This window comes from Bubalus bubalis, chromosome 24 (genome assembly GCF_019923935.1).
Source record: "Bubalus bubalis isolate 160015118507 breed Murrah chromosome 24, NDDB_SH_1, whole genome shotgun sequence".
NCBI lineage: Eukaryota > Metazoa > Chordata > Mammalia > Artiodactyla > Bovidae > Bubalus > Bubalus bubalis.
The window spans coordinates 27,873,127-27,895,042 of record NC_059180.1 but is presented as its reverse complement, the minus strand read 5'-3'; the positions used below and the strand labels follow the sequence as shown (position 1 = coordinate 27,895,042).

At 48.0% G+C, this 21,916-nt stretch overlaps 1 protein-coding gene across 6 annotated transcripts in view; it reads left to right on the top strand.

Moving 5' to 3' along the window:
* The window catches only part of ABCC1 (ATP binding cassette subfamily C member 1), a 151,224-nt gene that overhangs the window by 990 nt on the left and 128,318 nt on the right, over positions 1-21,916 (top strand). The window contains exon 1 of one of the 6 annotated variants that reach the window (XM_044935668.2): positions 1,418-1,447. The exons of 4 other annotated variants lie outside the window; for them this stretch is intronic. In XM_044935668.2, the coding sequence (XP_044791603.1) occupies positions 1,433-1,447 (15 nt within the window). In that variant the 5' untranslated portion in view covers positions 1,418-1,432. Of the gene's footprint in view, positions 1-1,417; positions 1,448-21,138; positions 21,190-21,916 lie in introns of those variants that run through there. One more of the 6 variants, XM_044935669.2, reaches the window with a different exon arrangement.

The following is a 21,916-nucleotide window of genomic DNA, read 5'->3' as shown; positions in this document are numbered from 1 at the left end:
AGGTGGGGCTGCTCACCCCTGCCCTGACTTGCTTGACCCTGGGGTCAGATTTGGGGGTCAGCTGAGGATACCCAAGGATCCTGGTACCAGTGGATTTTGTGCTGTTCCACACCTGAGACCTGAGGCTCCTCTGTGTGGGGACCAACCCCAGGTTCCTTCTGAATCTTTGCTGTTGAGCCTGGCCGGGTCTCTGGAGGCCACTCTGGCTTAATCCCCAGTGTCTTGGGCTTTAGTTTCTCTCTAATGCGATTTGCCTCTTTGTTACAGGAAGCACTTCTGTGTTTTACTCTCTTGTAGACAAACCTGGGCAGGATAGTTTTCCCACTTTTGTTTAGGAATCGGGAAACACCCCTGGTTCTTTGGAGCTAGTGACTAGCATCTCCAAATACCTTCTTGTTCTGTTTTGTGGTCCTCTCCTTGAAGGCTGCATTTGGAGTGTTGATAAGTCATCTTCGAGGGCCCCATGGGAAGGGTTTATTTGGGGGATGGGGGCGGTAGGTATCACTTGTTAGAACAACCACACACATCTGGCTGTGTCTCACATTTTCAGGCCAAGGGGATTTGCTCGGGGGCTGGAAATAGTACAGACGCTTTGCACTCAAGGTCCAGGGTTGATTGGGGAGCAGACTTATGTGCAAAGTAGTATTGTACTTAGCAGAGACAGGAAAATCTGAGGCGTCCTTGCTCTCAGTACCCAGTGTGACAACAACAAGATTATTTCTGCAAGAATCAGATGGGGATCTGGTCTAGTGTTGCTGTGATACTGGAGAATTTCCTTGTTTATTTTGTTCTGAATTACAGAGGGGATAAAATAGGTGACCATGAATTCTTCACCAGGATGTTTTTTATTGATGGCAACTGGCGGTTGATGGATGGCATCAGGTTTTCCAACGTCGAATGGGTTTGGGGGTGTCCTCTGTTTATTTAGCTGAAGAAGCTCATCTGAGGAAATCAGTTGTGTGTTTTGTTTTTTATTTTTCTCCTGCAAGGACTTTTGCTACAGAAATTGCCAGGTGGTTGGCTTTCCCTTCTGCCAGGCCCTCCATCTCCCTGCCAGTCTTTGGCCTTGCAGACTTTCCTCTGCCCTTCCTCCCTCTGGATTTCTGGACTCACTGGTTGCCCCAGTTTCTCAAGGTGCCCTGGAACCAGGGTTTGAGTGCAGGCAGCGGGGGCGTGAGCATTTCCAGGTAGCCTGAGAAACCGAATGTAATCAAGAGCAGGTGACTTCTGTGTTTCCCAGGGCACCCACTCAAGGCCGGGAGAGACTGACCTGCCAGCCACTAGGTAACTATGTGATCTTGGGCAAGCCACTATGTCTGTCTGTGCTTCAGCTTCCTCATCTGTAAAATAGGGGTGTGGGCCCCCACAGCCTCAACCTGCTACAGTTGTTTTGAAGAGTAAAATGAGTTCATCTGTGCAAGCCACTCAGCCCATGCCCCGCACAGAGGTAAACAATGGTTATTGCTTTCTTTCCAGAGATAAAGTTGTGTGTTTCAGGTTGCTGGTCCTTCCTTTGGACCCACTTTTTCTTAAGCTGGGGCATGGGATTGGGCCATCCACCCGGTCATGCCTGGCTCCTCCCTTGACCAAGGTCATGTGTTTAGAAATCAACGCGACTAGCCCACCTGAGACTCTAATCAGAGTTTTGTTCCTGAGTCTGCCTGCCTCTGAGCCCCAGGAAAAGGCCAGAAAAACTACACGATGTGGAAATAACCCGTGGTGAGGGTTCGGCTGACTTACCACCTTCACCCAGGCAAATGCTCTGGGATGAAAAAAGAGGAACTTGGTTATCTAAATGGAAAATAGGGGCCAAGTTCACCAGCCCTGGGTTTGCTTTTATTTTTTTTTTTTGAGGGTGCTTGGTGTGGAGTAGGTGGGAAGGGCTGTTTTGTGGCTGATGTTTGAATGATGGTTGGGCAAATGGGCCTGGGCCTCCCCTTGCAAGCTAATTTTTTAACCAAAAGATTGTTTATTAATTTATTGCAAGTCCAGTGTAGAAAAATCAGAAAATGTCGAAAAGTAAGTGACAAGTCAGTAAGGAGTGGCGTATGGCGGCTCTGAGCAGTGCTTGGATCCCTAGAGTTCAAATCCTGGCTCTACTCCCTGGGCAAATCACTCCCTGCCACTCCATGCCTCAGTTTCCACACCTGAATAATGGGGATGTTAACACAGTACCAAGCGAATCCTCGGCAAGTACTTAGGATGTTGTTGCTTGGTATACAGTTGGTATGGTGTTTGGTGGTTTAATCTCTTTAAGTCGTGTCCCATTCTTGCGACCCCATGGTCTATAGCCATCCAGGCTCCTCTTTCTATGGGATTCTCCAGGGAAGAATACTGGAGTGGGTTGCCATTTCCTTCTCCAGGGGATCTTCTGAACCCAGAGATTGAACCTGCGTCTCCTGCATTGCAGTTGTGTTGTCTACCACTGAGCCACCAGGGAAGCCCTGGTATACAGGTGGCCCTCGGTAAATTTAAGTGATGCACTAGCTGGCATTTTCTAGTTAATTTTTGCTACTGTACTTGCTGCTTCGGGGAGTGAATGGATTAGTGGCTCTGTGTCATGGTTCATGGAGTCCTGCTAATCATTTGGTCCTGGTGTTGATATTTGCCTCGGAGATGCCTTGAACCTTCTTCCACCTCAGTAACCCCCTGAATATTCAGTTTGGCTGCCAAAAGGTGGCAGAAAAGGAGTATTTTATTTTTTCAATTTTTTGGCCGCACTGCACAATATGTAGGATCTTCGTTTCCCTGACCAGGGATGGAACCCACACCCCTGGCATTGGAATCTTGGAGTCTTAACCATTGGATCACCAAGGAAGTCCCCAAAAGAAGTATTTTAGAAGCCATTTGAAATTCTTCTTGGGGTAAGGTTTGACCTTGGCGTCAGTCTAATTTCTGGCATAATTAACTCCCTGTGGCTTCACTATAATGTAGAAAGAACCATTTTTTTCCTCCATCCTTTAAGCTTCCTGTGGGTTTTTAGACGCATCACCATGCTTTCCTCCACCTTTCTCTCCTCCTTTACGTCAGCCCCTCCTTCTGGTCTCCTCTTCCCATGTGGACTAGAGCCATGGGGCCCCTGGAACTGGTGGGGTCATCCCCTCTGTCCACCCCACCTGAGGCCCAGAACGGCAGCATGACAAGGTAAATGGCTTTGGGAGGAGAAGAGGGGACTCGCTGAAACGACAGGGCAGGGTGAAGCTAGTCTCCTTCTCCCAGCTGGACAGGCTCTGTTTGGGGTAGCCTTACCTTTGGAACGTGGTGGTGGATGAAAAATCTCTCTTTCCATTCACATTCTCAACTTTTTGGAACCAACATCACCACCTGGGTGTCGCTAGTTTACCATGTCCCACGTGGAACTTGGGCTTCCCTGGAGGCTCACAGTAAAGAATCCGCCGGCAATGCAGGAGACCTGGGTTCAATCCCTGGGTCAGGACGATCCCCTGGAGAAAGGATTGGCTACCCACTCCAGTATCCGTGCCTGGGAAATCTCAGGGACAGAGGAGCCTGGCGGGCTACAGTCGATGGGATCACGAAGAATCAGACATGACTTAGCAACTAAGCCACTGCCACCACGATGAACTTAGAGGTCTCCCTCCCATTCCCCCTATGCCCCCCGGCTCCGACCACCCCAGCCCTCCCCATCTCAGTTGACCAGGGCAGCTCTGCCCCAGAAGTTCAGGCCCAAACCCTGCATCAGCCGTGATTCCCCTCCTTGCCTCCCATTCCACATCTGATCAGCAAATCAGCAAATCCTGTTGCCTGTTCCTTCAGAATGTTTCCAAATCTGCCTGCTTCTCACTGCCTCCTTGCCTTCCTCTCTGGCCAGGCCCATCACAGCCTCAATTCTGCAGCTGGCTGTTCGCACCTCAGTGCTTTCCTTGCTGCCCTCCTTGATCCTGCAGTCTGGTCTCAGCCCTGTGGCCAGAGGAATCCTGTTAAAGACACAGCTCAGACCCTCTCCCCCTTCTGCCCTATACCCTGCAGCGACTCCTTGCATCCCTCAGGGAAAAAGCCAGAGGCCTCAGAGAAACTTACAAGGCCTAAGAGCATCTGATCCCTCACCTCTCTGATCACACTGCCTGCTACGTCTGTCTCCCTTTGCTCCAGAACCGGCTGCCTCGGGGCCTTTGCACTTGCTGTTTCCCCTGCCCAGGATGCTCGTGCACTTTCAGATCCTTGTTCCAGTGTCAGCCCAGGCAACCTTTCCTGGACTCCCTGCTGCTTCGTTGTGGCTCCCTCCAGCCCTGCAACCCAGCACTTACTGCCAAAATAAGTCTTACTTATTTTGTTTACTGTCTGTAAACTCCCACCAAAAGTTCAGCTTCACAGGGGGAAGGAGGGGTTTTTGCCTATGCTTGTTCTTATGGCTGTAATCCCAGCCTCAGTGCCTGGAACATAGTAGATTCTCAGTAAATAATGAATGAATGACAGGAGGCTTTGGAGTGACTTTTGAGCTGGATTGAAGCCTCTTCCCAGAGGCTTCTAAGGATGAAATAGACCCTCACCTGTTTGGAATGGAAACCCAGGTGGACTGAGCCTTCCAGGTTCCACATCTGACTGCTTATGTTTCGTCTTGCAAAGTTGAGAACTGAGTCTGGCCTCTCTTTTTCCAGGACTCAGTATGTTGCACATACAGTAGGTGCAATTAACATTTGAATTTGAGTGTCTTGAGGCACACGTTCCATTGGGAGATTAGATCTAGCTCGCTAGTGTTCTGCTCTGCCTTTATTTTAACGTGGAATTACTGTGATTGCTGATATTTACTGATGAGAAGAATTCACGGAACGATCTGCATTTCTGACTTTTGGAAAATCAGGAGATCTGCTTGCACGAGGGCCCTCGTTTGTATGTCGTGGGTTGTCGGCTGGGGCTGCCCCCTCTGACAGAGCAGCCTGCCAGAACAGGCTGGCCCCAGGTTGGCACAATCCCTTCCCCTCCTTATTGCTACTTTACTTCTAAGGCCCGGCATCCGTTGCCTTTTTCTCTTTGTGCTTTCTCCCTTGGTCTGCTTCCTTCATCAATGGAGCCCACCTGGACCTGTAGGTGTTTGAGTCAGTGTCTCCTGCTTTGAAGCGCATTGGTGAGATGACTGGGGCCGATCTGGCTCACCAGTTTGGTGTTGCTCTGTCTGGCTTGGTCCTGTTGGCAGGAGGGGGCAGGATAAATGAATTATCGATGCCCAGGGAATTAGAAGCAAGCGTCTGGTTTTCTATCTTGGCTCCAGATTTTCATGGTGGGATAAGGCCTAGATTTCATCAGATCTTAATGGTCAGTAACATGCTAGCCCATAAAAACTTGCCTGGACCTTTTGCAGAAAGAAATAAACGGCTAGTAAAATGCTTTTGAACTGTGATGCTGGAGAAGACTCTTGAGAGTCCCTTGGACTGCAAGAAGAGCCAACCAGTCAATCCTAAAGGAAATCAACCCTGAATATTCACTGACAGGACTGATGCTGAAACTGAAGCTCCAGTACTTTGGCCACCTGATATGAAGAGCCGACTCATTGGAAAAGACCCTGATGCTGGGAAAGACTGAAGGCAAGAGAAGGGAAAGACAGGATGAGATGGTTGGATGGCATCGTTGACTCAATGGACATGAGTTAGGGCAAACTCCAGGAGATAGTGAAGGACAGGGAAGTCTGGTGTGCTGCAGTCCATGCGGTCACAAAGAGTCGGACACGATTGAGCGACTGAACAAAATGTTTTGGGATAATGACAAGGACTTGAACTTCCTGAGGCCAGTGTTCCCCCCAGCCTTGCCTGGTAATGGGACAGACAGGTCTTTTGTGGTGAAGGCATGGGACTCGACTTATCTTGACAAGGCTGGGCTGTGAGGAAGCCCCCTGTAGGGGAGGGCTGGTGGGTGTAGAGCAGTTTCTCAGCCTGGACATGCTGGACCTTTGGGGCCAGGTAATTCCCTGTTGTGGGGCCGCCCTGGGCCTTGTAGGCTGTTCAGCAGCAGCCCTGGTCTCTCCCCACGAGATGCCGGTAGCACCTTCTCCCTGTTGTGACAACAAAAATGTCTCCAGATGTTGTCACCTGTCCCCTGGGTGGGGAAGTCCCACAGCCATTGATGTGGAGGAATCCAGAGAAGAAATCTGGGGCAAGATTTTTGCCTCGACCCGCAGCCCCCTGAGTTTTTAAGCTGTTGAACACCTCACGTAATTGGCTTATTGAGGTTGCCGTGGAGAAGCTTAATGAGATGCGAAGAGGGTTAAACTCCAATTAGCCAGAGAAGGAGATTGCAGCTGTTTTCATGCTGTTTGCCTGCCTCTTTCCATCTGGGGCTGCTTTTCCCTAATCCATTCTGGCTGGGGAGGGGATTGGGAAAGGGTGGGGTGGTGTGAAGGTTTGGCCCCAGAGTGAAGTGCTTGTCTAGAGAGATCAGCTGCTCCTGCATCTTAAACTGCTCCAGGAGAGGTGGATAGTTACAAAGTGGAGATTCTACTTAAGTGTCCCCTTGGTTTAATTGTGGGATTGTATCTCCCGGGGGAGATTGCAGGTCCTGGAAAATGGGTCTAGATGCCCAGGAAGGGTGGCGTCTGGCCCTCAGGCAGTAATTGAGGTTTTACGAGGCTTCTCCCTTCCCTTTCAGTGAATTGTCTCTGTGAGAACCTTCCTTCATGTTTTATTGGCTACCTGTTTGGAGTGCCTTCCTCCCTGGAGAGTTGTTATCAAGAGCCTGTGTTTCCCTGGTGCAGAGTACTTGAGTGTGATCTTTACAACTGGATTCGTTCTCCTGTTCTTCCCACAACCATTTCTCATTCATTCATTTATTTAGTCTTTTACTATTAGTTGAGCATCTGCGGCACACTGCCACTGTTCTAGACACTGGGGATACAGCCATGAACACGGTGGACGAGACCCATGTTCTCATGGAGCTGATGCTGAGGATGACCAAAGTGATTTTGGATAGCGGCGAATGCCACAAAGACATGAACTGGGACGAACTAGGGTGTGAGCTGCGATGGGGGTATGTCCAGGGAAGGCCTTTCAAAGGAGATGACTCCTGACCTTTGACCCATGGCAAAGCTGGCCGTGCGAGGGCTGGGGGAATGGAATCTCAGATGGAGGGGACAGCATGTGCAAAGGCCCTGAGGTGCATGGAGTGATCAAAGGAACTGTGGAGCCCATGTAAGGAAAATCTGGCCTGGAGCCTGCTACCAAACTGTCTTTAGCACTAACAAAATGACTTGTGGTACTAGGAAGGGCCTGGAAACTCCAAGGAGGAAGCTTGCTGCAGCTTGGCAGGGAGATGGAACATTATTACTTGGCTCCCCGATATCATGGTCTTCTGATTTATTTAGGTTTGAATGGGTCTCAGGTCTTAAAAATTAAGTTTATGTGTTTATATGTTTTTATCTGTTTCAGAACATTGGCCACACTGTTCAGGGTCAGATCAGGTTGGAAATCCCCACTGCCCTTGATTCCCCTCCAAAGGCTTTTAAGGACCCATTAACATGATGAGGTGCTTTTCTTACATGATTAAGATGACTTTCTAAAGGGTTGCTAAAAAAAAGTCTTCTTTTTAAAATAGATGTTGAATTGACCTGGAAGGTCTTGCATAGTAACTCTTTTGATTATGCTATTGCTTTCAAAGAATTATCTTTTAGAAGTTACAACTTTAGAGACTTCCCTCTTGGTCCTGTGGCTAAGACTCTGTGCTCCCAGTGCAGGGGGCCCAGGTTTGATCCCTGGTCAGGAAACTAGATCCCAGATGCCGCAACTAAAAGATCCTGCCTGCCTCCATGCAGACCCACTGCAGCCATATAAATAAAATATTAAATAAATAAATAAAAAGTTGCAACTTTAAAAAAAGTTTATGGTATAGCCACTATGGAGAACAGTGTGGAGATTCCTTAAAAAACTGGAAATAGAACTGCCATATGACTCAGTAATCCCACTGCTGGGCATACACACCAAGGAAACCAGAATTGAAAGAGACATGTGTACCCCAATGTTCATCGCAGCACTGTTTACAATAGCTAGGACACAGAAGCAAACTAGATGTCCATTGGCAGATGAATGGATAAGGAAGTTGTGGTATATATACACAATGGAATATTACTCAACTATAAGAAAGAACACATTTGAGTCAGTTCTAATGAGGTGAATGAAACTGGAGCCTGTTATACAGAGTGAAGTAAGTCAGAAAGAGAAACACCAATACAGTATATTAACCCATATATATGAAATTTAGAAAGACGGTAACAACAATCCTATATGCAAGGCAGCAAAAGAGACACAGATGTAAGGAACAGACTTTTGGACTCTGGGAGAAGACGAGGGTGGGATGAAATGAGAGAATAACATTGAAGTGTGTATATTACCGTATGTAAAACAGGTGACTAGCGCAAGTTCGCAAGTTCGATGCATGAAGCAGGGCACTCAAAGCTGGTGCTCTGGGACAACCCAGAGGATGGGATGGGGAGGGAGGTGGGAGCGGGGTTCAGGATGGGGGCCCACATGTGCACCTGCGGCTGATTCGTGTTGATATGTGGCAAAAACCACCACCATACTGTAAAGTAATTATCCTCCGATTAAAATAAAATTTTAAAAAAAGTTAAAAAATACTAGAATAAAGCTGTATTCTGGAAGAATATGAAGGCAAAGTAAAAGTTTCAGTACTTCCCCTACCTGTGCTCTGTTCCCAGATGTCACCATTGATGGTAGTTTCTTGCGTGTCCTTCTAGAAAATTTCAAGCATATGCAAATATGTAGGAAGTGTGAGTGGGCGGGGAGAGATTGAATATCTTTTTTCCCTCCCCACGTAGTTTCATATTCTAAATAACGTTCTATATCTTGCTCCTTTCGCTTAGAAACCCGTATTGATTTTTCTGTCCGAGCTAGGTCCAGGGAAATTGAAAGAAAAAGAAATAAGACTTTACCAGCCACACTCTCCTGTTACATAACTGTGCCATGTATTCACCCAGTCCTCCCTGGGTTGCTTTCAGGATCTTTGGTTCCAGTTTTCTGCACTGTGAACAGTGCTGCCCCAAACACGCTAGGTGCTCATCTCGGTACTCTCCGTGGAGAGGTGTAAATGACTCAGCAGAGGCAGTTTCCCCTGAGAAATTGCTTGGTGGGGGATCTGTGCATTTTGAAATGTGACAGTTCTTTTTTTTTTTTTTTTCTCTTTGCTTTTCTTGGAGTCTCCTTTATTTATTTTTTAAAATTTATTTATTTTAATTGGAGGCTAATTACTTTACAATATTGTAGTAGTTTTGCCATACATTGACATGAATCAGCTGCGGGTGTACATGTGTTCCCCATCCTGAACCTCCCTCCCCATCCCATCCCTCTGGGTCATCCCAGTGCACCAGCCCTGAGCTCCCTGTCTCATGCATTGAACCTGGACTGGCGATCTGTTTCACATATGGTAATATACATGTGCTTCCCAGGTGTCTCAGAGGGTAAAGTGTCTGCCTGCAATGTGGGAGACCGAGGTTCAATCCCTGGGTTGGCAAGAGCTCCTGGAGGAGGGCATGGCAACCCACTCCAGTATTCTTGCCTGGAGAATGCCATGGACAGAGAAGTGGGCTGCAGTCCACGAGGTCACAAAGAGTGGGAAATGTGATAGTCCTGATTCTCGAGTGACAGCTGCGGTTGAAACTCTCACTAATGGGTTTACTGGGTTTCCCAGGTGGCGCAGTGGTAAAGAATCTGCCTGCCAATGCAGGACGTGCAAGAGATGTGGGTTCGATCCCTGGGTCGTAAAGATCCCTTGGAGGAGGAAATTGCAACCCCCTCCGGTGTTCTTTCCTGGAAAATTCCATGGATAGAGGAGCCTGGCAAGCTGCAGTCCATGGGGTCCCAGAGAGTCAGAAACAGCTGAGTGCACGCACACAGTGGACTCACCAGCATTTATTAAGTACCTGTTGTGCTCGTGGCATTTGAGAGCATTAATCAGGCTGGGAATTGACCAGACTCATGTTGCTTCCTTCTGTATGAGAGGATTTTGCCCAGCAGTTAAACCATCCTTCCAGTGGGTTTGGTCCAGAGAGAGATTGGTTTATGTTCTAATTTTAAAAAGATATGTTTAAATTTTAAACATCTTTTGACTTCTTTGTTTAAAAAGTACTTTTACATTAACAGTTCAACAACATGTAAAAGTTTTACTCATAATTTTCTCGTGCTAAAACGATAAAAGTTCTTTTATCATGACTTATTTTTTGCATGTAAACTTTCTAGTTTAATTGTAGAGTTTTCTGGTTCACAGAGTGATACTCCTTGTGAGAAAACAGCATAGAGGTATTTAAATAAAGCGTTAATTCTTTCTAACCAATAACCATTCTTCCTGTCCTTTCTCTGTAATCATGGAAATGTTTATAAACATAAATAATATGCTTAAAAATAAAGTAGGTTATATTATTATCATCACTCGACTTTTTCTTTTGCTTAACATGATACATGGCAGTACACATAATCTCACTAGTAATTCTTAAACTATTGTATAATATTCCAAGTTATAGATTTGTTATTGATTCAGCCATTTCCCAGTTAATAACATTGCTTGCACTGTTTCCCATTTTTTGGCTTCTGTAAACAATGCTCCAGTAAACATCCTTGTCCATGGGTTAAAATTCTGTAAATTTTAGTTTTTAATGAGTATTGGGGTTCCCAGGTGGTGCAGTGGTAAAGAATCTACCTGCCAATACAGGAGACACAAGAGACGCAGATTCAGTCCATGGGTTGGAAGATCCCCCGGAGTAGGTAATGGCAACTCACTCCAGTGTTCTTGCCTGGGAAATCCCATGGACAGAGGGGCCTGGTGGGCCACAGTCCACGGGGTCGCAGAGAGTTGGACATGACCGAGCACACGCATATGCAGTGGGCATTGGCCGGTTATTTTCCAGAAAGGTTGTAGCAAGTCCATTCCTAGCAACAGGGACTGGGAATTCCCATTTCTTGGCATCCTTCCCAGCCCTGTACATGGCTGACTTCTGTTAATTTGATGGACAAAAAAGATATCTTATTTTCACTGGTATTTCCCTTAGAAGTTAGAAGTTGAGCATCCTACGACATATTCCTTGGTGATTCACGTGTTCTATTGTGTGCGTGTAATTGTCCTTTTTGTGTGTTTTTACTCTGGTTTGCTCTTTCCTGTTAATTTGTGGGCACACTCGGTATATTGGGACTCTTGCTTCTTTTGTCCATATTTTTCCATCAGCCGTGGTTTGTTGGTGCGTTAACATCTGAATCTTGTCCAGATTGTTATGTGGTCTTCTCTCTCCTGCATTTTCATTTATTTTTGTGAGAATTTTCCCATGTTCTGCACAACTTTTGTAATTATGCCTTTAAATGTCCAAGCGGCAGTTTCTGGTATTGTGGACTGTAATTTACATAATTATTGCCTGTGGTTTGACATTTAGGTTGCTGTTTCCCCCTTCTTTTTTATTTTTTTTTTTCTTTCAAAGAGAACATTGTAATGAATATCATATGGTAGTGCCTGTTGACTTCTTTAGAACATATTGTTTGGAGTGGAGAGAATATTTAAAATCATTGAAAATGTTTTATTTCCTGTCTACAACAAGCCCAGCTTCTTTTTAAGAAAGTGGTAGCTCAGTTCTAGCAGGGTCTCTCTGAAGGTGCTCATCATTATGGTTGTTGCTTTCATGATTATTTAGAGCAGATGATACGTGTACATGAGTGGTAGCGCCTTCCCCAGTCCCTCTAATCAGCCTTGTCAGGCTGGAGACCGGAAGCCCAGGGGAAAGGTGAAACTCCAGGGTGCTGGGGAAGGTGACCCGGTAATAATTTAGATTATCCAGGAGCTCTTTGATAAGGGTTCTTCCTCAGAAGCAATTTCACTCACCCAGGGCCGAGGAGAAAAGGCACGTGTTAGATTAGACTCTGAGGATGGTAGTGCAATGGGGCTCTCCCTTCTGTTTTTTTTTTTTTTAAGTAATTTATCTATTTATTTATTCTATAGTAGGTCCTTGTTGGTTGTCTGTTTTAATTGTTTATTTATTGTGGGCTGTGCTGGGTCTTCATTGCTGCCTGGGCTTTGCTCTAGTTGCAGAGAGCAAGGTTCTTACTGCGGTGGCTTCTCTTGTTTCGGCTCCTGGACTCCAAAGCACAGGCTCAGTAGTTGTGGCCTGCAGGCTTAGTTGCTCCGAGGCATGTCAGCTCTTCCTGGATCAGGGATCGAACCTGTGTCTCTGGCATTGGCAGGCGGATTCTTTACCACTGAGCCACCGGGGAAGCCCTGGTTATCTATCTGTTTTAAATATAGCCGTGTGGACATGTCAGTCCCAAACTCTCAACCTATCCTTCCCCCCGTAACCATAAATTCATTCTCTAAGACTATGAGTCTGTTTCTGTTCTGTAAGTTCACTTGTACCATTTTATTTTTTTTTAGATTCTGCACGTAAGTGATATCACGATATTTGTCTTTTTCTTTCTGACTTACTTCACTTAGTACAATAATCTCCGGGTCTATCCATGTTGCTGCAGATGGGATTATTTCATTCTTTTTAATGGCTGAGTAATAGTCCATTGTATATATGTATATCCAGTCATCTGTCAGTGGACATTTAGTTTGCTTCCATGTCTTGGCTATTGTAAACAGTGGTGCAGTGATCCTGGGGTGCATGTATCCTTTTGAGCCATGTTTTTCTCCAGATATATGCCCAGGAGGGGGATTGCTGTGTCATATGGTGGCTCTATTTTTAGTTTTTTAAAAGGATCTCTATACTCTTCTCCAAAGTGGGTGTGCTGCTGCTGCTGCTAAGTTGCTTCAGTCATGTCCGACTCTCTGCAACCCCATAGACGGCAGACCACCAGGCTTCCCCATCCCTGGGATTCTCCAGGCAAGAACACTGGAGTGGGTTGCCATTTCCTTCTCCAGTGCATGAAAGTGAAAAGTGAAAGTGAAGTCACTCAGTTGTGTCCGACTCTTTGCGACCCCATGGACTGCAGCCTACCAGGCTCCTCCGTCCATGGGATTTTCCAGGCAAGAGTACTGGAGTGGGGTGCCAAAGTGGGTGTATGGATTTATATTCCCACCAGCAGTGTGTTTTTGTCTGCTGAGATCCCTGGGGGATCTAGGGGGACCATTTCACCCTTGATGCTGGAGTCAGAGCTGGCCCACTTGCAGTTCATTTGCATATTTGGTGGGGAGGGGCTGGAGAGAGGGCTTATCCCTGGGTCAGACCCTGTTATTCCCAAAGAGGATATTAGTTGGGGGAGGTGGTGGGGATCAGAGAATTGGTAGCTGAAGGCACTATTGGGTGAGGGGAAGGTGCAGCACTAGAGAAAGCCAGGGATGTATATGGCTGGGGTCTCAAGGCCAGGTTCAGGAGCCCAGGCTTGAAAATTGGTCCTGCCAGTTCCCAGGCTGGTGCAACCTTGGGCCAGTTGCTTACCTTCTGGGAACCTCAGTGTCCTCATCTGTAAAGCGGGGATCACGATCTTGCTGCGAATCTCTCAGATTTGGAAAGAAAAGAGGCAGGATGTAGAGGAAGCTCAGAAAAGCTCAGCAGGCATGTGCTGTGTTTCTGTAGGAGGCTGGCCTGGAGGGGACCGTGACGGACAGTCGCGGGCAGTAGCGTGGGGATTTCTACTGTGGCGATTCTCTTCTGGTTTATCACCTCCCTGCAACCTCTGGGCTCACGCAGGCCTTGGCAGAATGAGAATGGAGCCCAGCCTGACCTCAGGGATTCAGACGTCGGTCTCTAGCATCTGAGGATTCAGGCTAATTCGCCCAGCTGTTACAGGGTGTCTGTAGGGTGTCAGGGTCTGGGTAAGGCATGCTGGGGTGTTGGGTGTCAGCTCTGAAACTGGGCTGATGGGTGGGAAAGTTTGTTCTGGAGATTTTCTTTGTCGTCTGGCATTCAGAAGACATGTTTAAGTACACAGGGATGAAGGTGGGCTCTGACAGCTGAGAGCTGCTGACGGATGCATACTTGGAAAGTTCCAGGTTTTCAGTTACTGTAAACATGGTCATGATTGAATTACTTAAAGGGACTTTTCTCGTATTCTCTTCTTTGACATTATAAGAGGTCCAGTATAAAATGAAATAAGACAGGAGCTAGTACAGTAAAATGTGACAGTCCTCCAAAATTACGCTCTTCTAGAGATTATCTGTTATGGGCATTTTAATTTTCACTTCCTTTTCTCCGCATGTCCCACATGTTAAGATGGTCTTTAAAAACAAGAATGAGGTTTTATGAAAACGTTCTCTGTGTTTCATTTACTGTTCATCTTGGATTCCACCCATTTTTAATGAATATATTTACTTGAAATGTCAACATGAGCCTAATTATATAATTTGCTAATAATTGTTTCCTTTCCAGGCAGTTGGATAGCCTTGTTTTTTTAATGTCTGTGTAAGGGACATCTGGGGAAGATGTGAAGCAAGGTTGGGTGGGTGTCAGAGGGGCACTTGTTCCACCCTCTCGGATGCCCCTGGCAGGAGACAGAGCCTCTGAGGGTCAGTGCCCCAGGGTTGTGAGTTGTGTTCAGAGGACAGAGCTCTTGCCCATTGGTCTCGTGGCCTGGCCCCATTCAGTCTGCATTCTCTGAGGGGCTCCTAATTACCCTTGCACTGAATTGATGCTGGGAATCCAAAGATGTGCAGAGCAGGGCTCCCCACCATCCTTGAGTTCTAGTCTTGTGGGAGATTGAACAAATGAGTGGAAAATCATAGCCATGTAAGGCTGTGAAGGGGGGCTCAGTGGTGCTCAATGAGTGCAGTAGGGGTTTTATTTGATCCATGGATGGAAAGAAAAGACTCCCTGAGTGGGGAGATTGTGTGAGGTTATAAATGTAGCTCTATGTGACAAGGACCCAAAACACAGTGGCTTAAGATAGAAGCTAGTTTCTCTCTGGGCTTCCCTGGTGGTAAATAATCCACCCGCCAGTGCAGGAGACATAAGAGATGCGGGTTGGATCCCAGGATCAGAAAGATCCCCTGGAGAAGGAAATGGCAGCCCACTCCAGTATTCTTGCCTGGAGAATCCCATGGACAGAGGAGCCTGGTGGGCTACAGTCCATGGGGTTGCAAAGAGCTGGATACGACTTAGTGACTAAACAACAACCATTTCTCTGTGGTGTAAAAATCCCAGCTTGGCATGGCAGCTCTGTCCCTGAGGATGCCAGGGGCCCAGGCTCCTCCTATCTCATTGCTGTGCTATCCTAGGTGCTGCCCTCATTGTGAATCAAGAATGTGCACCCCCGTGTCAACATTCCGGCCAGAGCGAAGGAAGCAGAAGGGTGTAACCCAGAAGTCACCCACATCACTTCTGTTCACATCTCACTTCTGTTCACATGGCCAGTAAGCTAGTCATATGACCGCATTGCTGCAAGGGAGTCTGGGAAATGTAGTTTCCTTTCTCAATAAACATGTGCTCAGCTGAAGATTAATTACTAGGGCTTCAGGAAGAGTGGATATTGGGGTAAAACAGTTTGCTATATAGGCAAAAGCAGAAAGTTAGAATGTTCTAGACAGTGGAATAAAGCATGTGCAGAAGCTTCAGCTTAATAAGGAAGGCCATTGTGGCTGGAACTTGGAAAGGAGGGGTGTTGTGAGCAGACAGACCTGGACTCTAGACTTGGATCCTCCAGAAAGCCTTGGTGCTTGCTTTTCCCTCCCCTCGCTTCACCTTTAACACCAAGGCAGGGGTATTACACAGAATCCTTAAACCAATGACTAAATCACTTCTAGTCTGTATTCCTGTTTTTCTGGGTGCCTTTGGTAAGAATTCACTTTTAGAAATAAATAACATACATTGAGGATTATTCTGTCAAGTAGTAAATTCTTCTCTGTGAATGGTTTGTTTTCAGCTTATGGCAATGCTGAATATGTGCTCTTATGATCCCTTTTTAAGATGTGGAAACAGAGGCACAGTTAGATTTGCCCACAGTGGCACAGCTGGCAGAGGATGTAAGCAGATAGTGTTCAGACCCTCCAGTTAGACCTCAGTGCCTGCTCTCTTCTCCTCTGTCTCACCCTCAGTTGTTTGTGTGTATTCTTCATGGGCTTGACATTTTTATCTCAGTGCATCACCCTTAGGATTGCATTTGGTTGCAAGAACTCTAGTGGCCTAAACACTAAGGTATCTATTTTTCTACGTATCACAGGGTCCACTACCTCTGACAAGTTGCTGGCATTGGATTAGCAACCCAGTGGACTGACACCATATTCTTTGTCTTTCCCTCAAGGCCGCAGAATGGCTGCTGTAGCTCTAACCATCACATCTAGGTTCAAGGTAGGAGGAAAGAAGGAACACACCAGCTTCATTTACCTATTTTTTATTCAGGAAATTAAATCTCATGGCCACCTCTATCTATAAAGGAGGTAGGAAAAGAGCATTTGGTTTTATGCTTCGTGATGGCACCCCACTCCAGTACTCTTGCCTGGCAAATCCCATGGACGGAGGAGCCTGGAAGGCTGCAGTCCATGGGGTTTCAAAGAGTCGGACACTACTGAGCGACTTCCCTTTCACTTTTCACTTTCATGCATTGGAGAAGGAAATGGCAACCCACTCCAGTGTTCTTGCCTGGAGAATCCCAGGGACTGGGGAGCCTGGTGGGCTGCCGTCTATGGGGTCGCACAGAGTCAGACACAACTGAAGTGACTTAGCAGCAGCAGCAGTGGGAGGCAGCAAAACAGAAGGGAGTTGGGAAAGACTGTTGAGTAAGCTAGCCAGTAGTGTCTGGCACATACTTATTTAGTAATTTAAATAAGCCCACTTTTTTGTAACCTAAATAAACTTATCCCCCCTGCAAAGAAGTTTCTTATCACTTTGGAATGTCTGTGAAGTTGCAGGTTGGTCATATTCTTGTATTTACCTAATAGTTATTAAATATGTCACCACTAAAGGAAAACATAGGATATTCTGCAAACTGACTAGATCACTGCTTCTCTCCTCCAGGGAGTTTTGCCCCCAGGGGACTTTTGCCAACAGTGGAAATGTTTTTGGTGGTCGCACCTGGCATCCAGTGGATAGAGGCCGGGGAACCCTTTACCTCTGAAGCCTGCTTGTAGTTCTCAGGTGTGTTCCCACAGCCAAGGAGTCCAATCTCCAGTAAACCCAAGAAGTTGTTTACATGTGGACGTGAATTCAGCAGACTGCTCCTCCCCAGGGGCCTTACAGAAACTGGGGAAAAGAGAGATTGTGGACCTGGAAGTGGTTGAAATGATATCCCCTTTCCCAGGCAAGTCCTATCTGAGTACGTGTTTCAGAAAGAACACTGTGTTGGCAGACAGGGTTTCTCTTGTGGAGCTAGGCAGAAACCATGGCCTTTTGGAAAGGGCTGTACATACTCAGTTGAGTAGGAGATTTTATTGCCTCCTCTCTGCCTGGGTTTGGCAAAAACAACCTGGCCTGGGCAAGGGCCCGTGGAAGAAGCTGTGGAGACAAGAAGGCAGCTGGCAGGTGGAGATGATCAGATCAAGCTGCTGGTAGTTTTCCCCGGGGTGGCCCTGTCAGGTAGCTTGACAATTACGTGCATCCTCCCCCACCCCCATTAAAGTTAATTGAGTTGTTATGGAGCCACAGTGAGGGAGTGGGAGTGGTGTCTGCCTCTCGGGAGTTAGCTTTGCTAAGACGTAAGGGTTATATTCATTTCTCCTCCTTGATTCTGGAAACTTAGAAAAAAGCCTCTCGCCCTCCTTAATGTGCAGTAGGGTTAGAGGAGAGCCTCGGGTGTTGAGAGAGGCACGCCACGTCTCATCAGGTCCACGAAGCCGGCAGTGGTGACTTGCATCCCAGTTTCAGAGAAGCTGAGCTAGGAAAGCATGGCTGGCAGAGACTCTAGGATGCATTGATCGCGAGACGCAGATACCGCGTGAAGAAACACGGGTCTTCGAATCGATGCAGTAAGATAATAGTTTCTGGTCCCTCCCTCTTCTGTGTATGAAGCCTTTTATTGCTGTAGGTCCGATGTTAAGTGTAAGTGAGACCACAGCATCCTGCCTCATGGAGGCCAGTTGGGAAGATTGTTTAGGGTGAAATAGCTGCATGGATAACTGGTGTAGCCTCTATTCAGATGCCCGATTCTGTTGCTTGCCCGCTGTGTGACCTGGTAAAGTGACTTTGCCTCTCTCTGCCTCCGTTTTCTCACATGTGCAGAACGGGGTGATGGCAGTGCCTGCCTCATAGAGTGGTGAAATTACATGAGTTAATACACAGCTAAGGTGCTGCTCCTATGATTGTGAAGTGATGTTATCATCACTGTTGCTCGCCATCGCTGGTATTGCTGCCGTCATCGTCAGCCATTGCCACACAGCAGTCCCCGCTCTGGTCCAAAGTGAAATCTGAGGATCCAGGAGGAAGTGGAAATGGAAAAAGTACTGGACAGCAATGTAGGACCCTTGATTGGCTCCTGAGTTAGCCACAGATCACTTCTGGTCTTCTAGGTAACACCAGCTCCTTGGCCCAGGTCAGGGAGCCGTTTATTCTGTGCCTCAGTTTAAGCATCTGTAAAGTGGAGACTGGTAATGGGACCCGTGTCCTCAGAGGTTTGTTTCAGGGCCTAGACAGGCTGAGACCACACCTGGGGCTATTTAAGGACTTGCTCTGAGGGTCTCCAAACCACTCCGGAAAAAGACACACCTCCCTTTTCACCTTCAGCACCAAGTGTTTCCTTGACCTGGGATCTTCCCCTGACCCTTAACCACAGCTCTTTGGTGGCTGTAGATGGGGTCTTTGCTCTTGTTCTTGGTCTGCTTTCACATGCAGGTTAAAAACCCTGGTCAGAAGGAATTCCCTAGCGGTTCAGTAGTAAAGACTCCGAGCTTCCACTGCAGGGGGAGTGCGGGTTCAATCCCTTTTGGGGGAACTGTGATCCCTCATGCTGCACGGCATGGTCAGAAACAAGCAAAAAGCCCCACAGACAACCCTCATCAGAGGGCACGAGGCCGGGTGGTCAGTGCCCCCCCGCCTCCCCCCACTGGCGGCTTCTCCAGGGCGGGAGGTGGCCCCGGGTCTGGTTCATGACAGCTGGGTCATTTACAGCAGGATCCCCTGCCACTGTTTGCTCAGGTCTTGCGTGCCTGGGAGCTTCCTGGTTGTCACTGAGAACGGCCCAGCATGTGAAAATTGTTCCTTTTCTTGCTGTTTGGGTTATTTCCTTTGGACTCGTGCCCATAGCTGGGATTGTTGGGTCACAGGCAGGGACAGAGGTTCCGGCTTTTCTTTGTGTGTTTCTGGATTGCTCGGCAGATAGTTATTCACCTCCTCCTTTTGTTGGTTGAACAAGTCCTCAATGAGCGCCTCCTGAATTTGGTCATACTGTGGGGAGGTTACGGATTGTCTTTAAGAGGGACACTTAAAACTCAGCTGGGAGCTAACTGAGAGTGCTGACTCGTGGAGCATTTCCGAAGCTCCGAGGACTGTGCTAAGCTCTTTGTAAGTCCTAATGATTCCATCCTGACGGTAGTGGAATAGAGGCTGATGGGGAAACAGAGGCAGAGAGAGGGGAAGTCACCCAGCTGGTAGATGGCAGAGCTGGATCCAAACCCAGGCTGTCTGGCTCGAGTCTGGATGCTAACCCGTGTCCTGTGCTGCCCCGTAAACATGGAAAGGAAGGAAATACACAGAGTTAGGTCCTAGTGAAGAACCAGGAAGGGGGCACTTGAGACGGGTAGCCTCTCCTCCAGCATTGCTGAAAAGAGGAGGAGGAGCTGGCTAGGCCACAGGCATTCCAGGCTGGAACAGCGGGTGGGAGGCCCTAAGGTGGGGAAAAGCTGGGTGTGATTGAAGAGCAATGGGGAGGCCATTGAGGCTGGAGCGTCAGAGGTCTGGGGCCAAAGAGAGTATCATAGGCCAAAGTGGGGGTACAACTATGCCTTCCAGGATCCAGTGAAACTGATGATTAATACTCACAGTGCTCGTTAGTCTCCAGCCGTGTATGAAACAATTTCCATTTAATCCTCAAAACAGCCCTATGAGGTTAATAGACTGTTATCATCCCCATTTTACAGACGGGAAACTGAGGCCTGGGCCTGTTATGTAACTTTCGCAAGATCTTACGGCTCATATGTAGTAGAGCTGGGATGGGATTCCCGATGTTTGGCCCAGGGTCTAGGCTCTCAAGTGCCATCTCCACTGTGATGGGAGTGTCCCTGGTTGTTGCCATAGTGGCCTGTTTGACAGTGGCCGTTGTAGGTGCCCCCCGATGGCTCAGATGGTATAGAAGCTGCTTGTGATGCAGGAGACCCGGGTTTGATCCCTGGGTCTGGATCCCCTGGAGAAGGTTATGGCTACCCACTCCAGTACTCTTGCCTGGAGAACCCCATAGACAGAGGAGCCTGGTGGGCTACAGTCCATAGGGTTGCAACGAGTCAGGCACAGAGTGACTAACGTATTGTAGGTGCTTGCAGGTCAGTGGCTGTGGTAGGAGGACTCGGGTGGGACAGAGTGGAGTCTTTTCCAACGGACTATGTCAGATGACCAAGCCTGGAGCTGGAGATATGAAAGAAAGTCTCCTGGGGGAGGCGTCAGCATTCTGGCATGTGGCTTTATGAGCAGCTGTCCTCACTGAAATGATGATGACGACATCAGTGACTCTGACAGTGGCAGTAATAATTATGGAAGGAGCCGACTCATCGGCAAAGACCCTGATGGGCGAGATTGAAGGTGGGAGGAGAAAGACGACAGAGGACGAGATGGTTGGATGGCATCACTGACTTGATGGACAGGAGTTTGAGCAAGCTCAGGGAGATAGTGGAGGACAGGGAAGCCTGGCGCGCTGAGGCCATGGGGTCACAAAGAGTCGGACACGACCGACCGACTGAGCAGCAACCACAGTAATATGGGAGAAGGAGCAGCAACACGCTTAATGCCCTGTGGCCTCCCCTCCCCCAACACTGAGTGCTTTTGGTTTCTGTTGTTGTTGTTTTGCCACGCTGCATGCCACTTGGGGTCTTAGTTCCCTGACTAGGGCTCAAACCTGTGCCCCCTGCAGTGGAAGCTTGGAGTCTTAGCCACCGGACCATCGGGGAAATCCCATGACATTGACTGCTGATAGTCCAATGAGAGATGAGTGGCTTAAAGTCAGAGACGTGGATTGACTCCCCCAAGGCCATACAGCCAGGAAGCCGTGGGGATAGGATTCAAGGCCTTCTGCTCCAAAGCTTGTGCTTTTGGCCACTGAGTCGTGGTTCTCCCTTCAACAGGGCCTGCTCTGGGCTGTCTCCACTGTGATGGCTCCTGGCATGGGTACGGAGCCCAGAATTCAGGTATCAGTTGGGTGTAGGGACCCCGGGATGGGGCGGTGAGCGAGCTGTAACTCCTTGGGTTGGAAGGCTCTGGGGCAGGGACTGTGATAGAGTGTCTCCAGGGGATTTTTTTTTTTTTTTTACGGATGAGGTGGCTTTCCCAGTTTCCTGTTCTTGGCCCAATTCAAGAGAAGGGAATGAGAAGAGTAAGCCAGGAATTTTTCTCTCTGGGTTTCACAACTCCCTGGAGCTTTTGCAGCATGTCGGTGATGCAGCACTTTGCTGGTGGAATCCTCAGTGAGTCTCGGCTCTGCTTTGCTTAATTCCTTCAGGCCCTGGCCTGCCCTCCCAGCCCTGTTTGTCACCCAGTCCCCTCCTGGCACTTTGTTCCACTTCTTTGTTCCACTCACGCCCCAAGCTTGTCTAGCAGCTACCTTCCATCCTAAGAGGAGCCCAGGGCTCCTCTTAGAGTGCTGTTCCCTCCTGTCTGCATATGAGCAAACCTGGGGCCCCTCCCTTTAAAATTTTGCCTACAGGCAGTAGCCTGCTGAGTTCCCAAGTGGAAAGTACAGTGACAGTAACTTTCATTAAGGGAGTGGTGGCTGGGTACCCGTCTGTTGTCGCGTGTGTATTTTTTCAGGGAGGTAGGACCTGCCGTAGTGAGCCAGCCTGCCCGCTGGCTAAAGTCCGCTTTGGCCACAAGGCTGTGCCACTGTGGGCAAGTTCCTTTACCTCTCTGTGCCTTGGT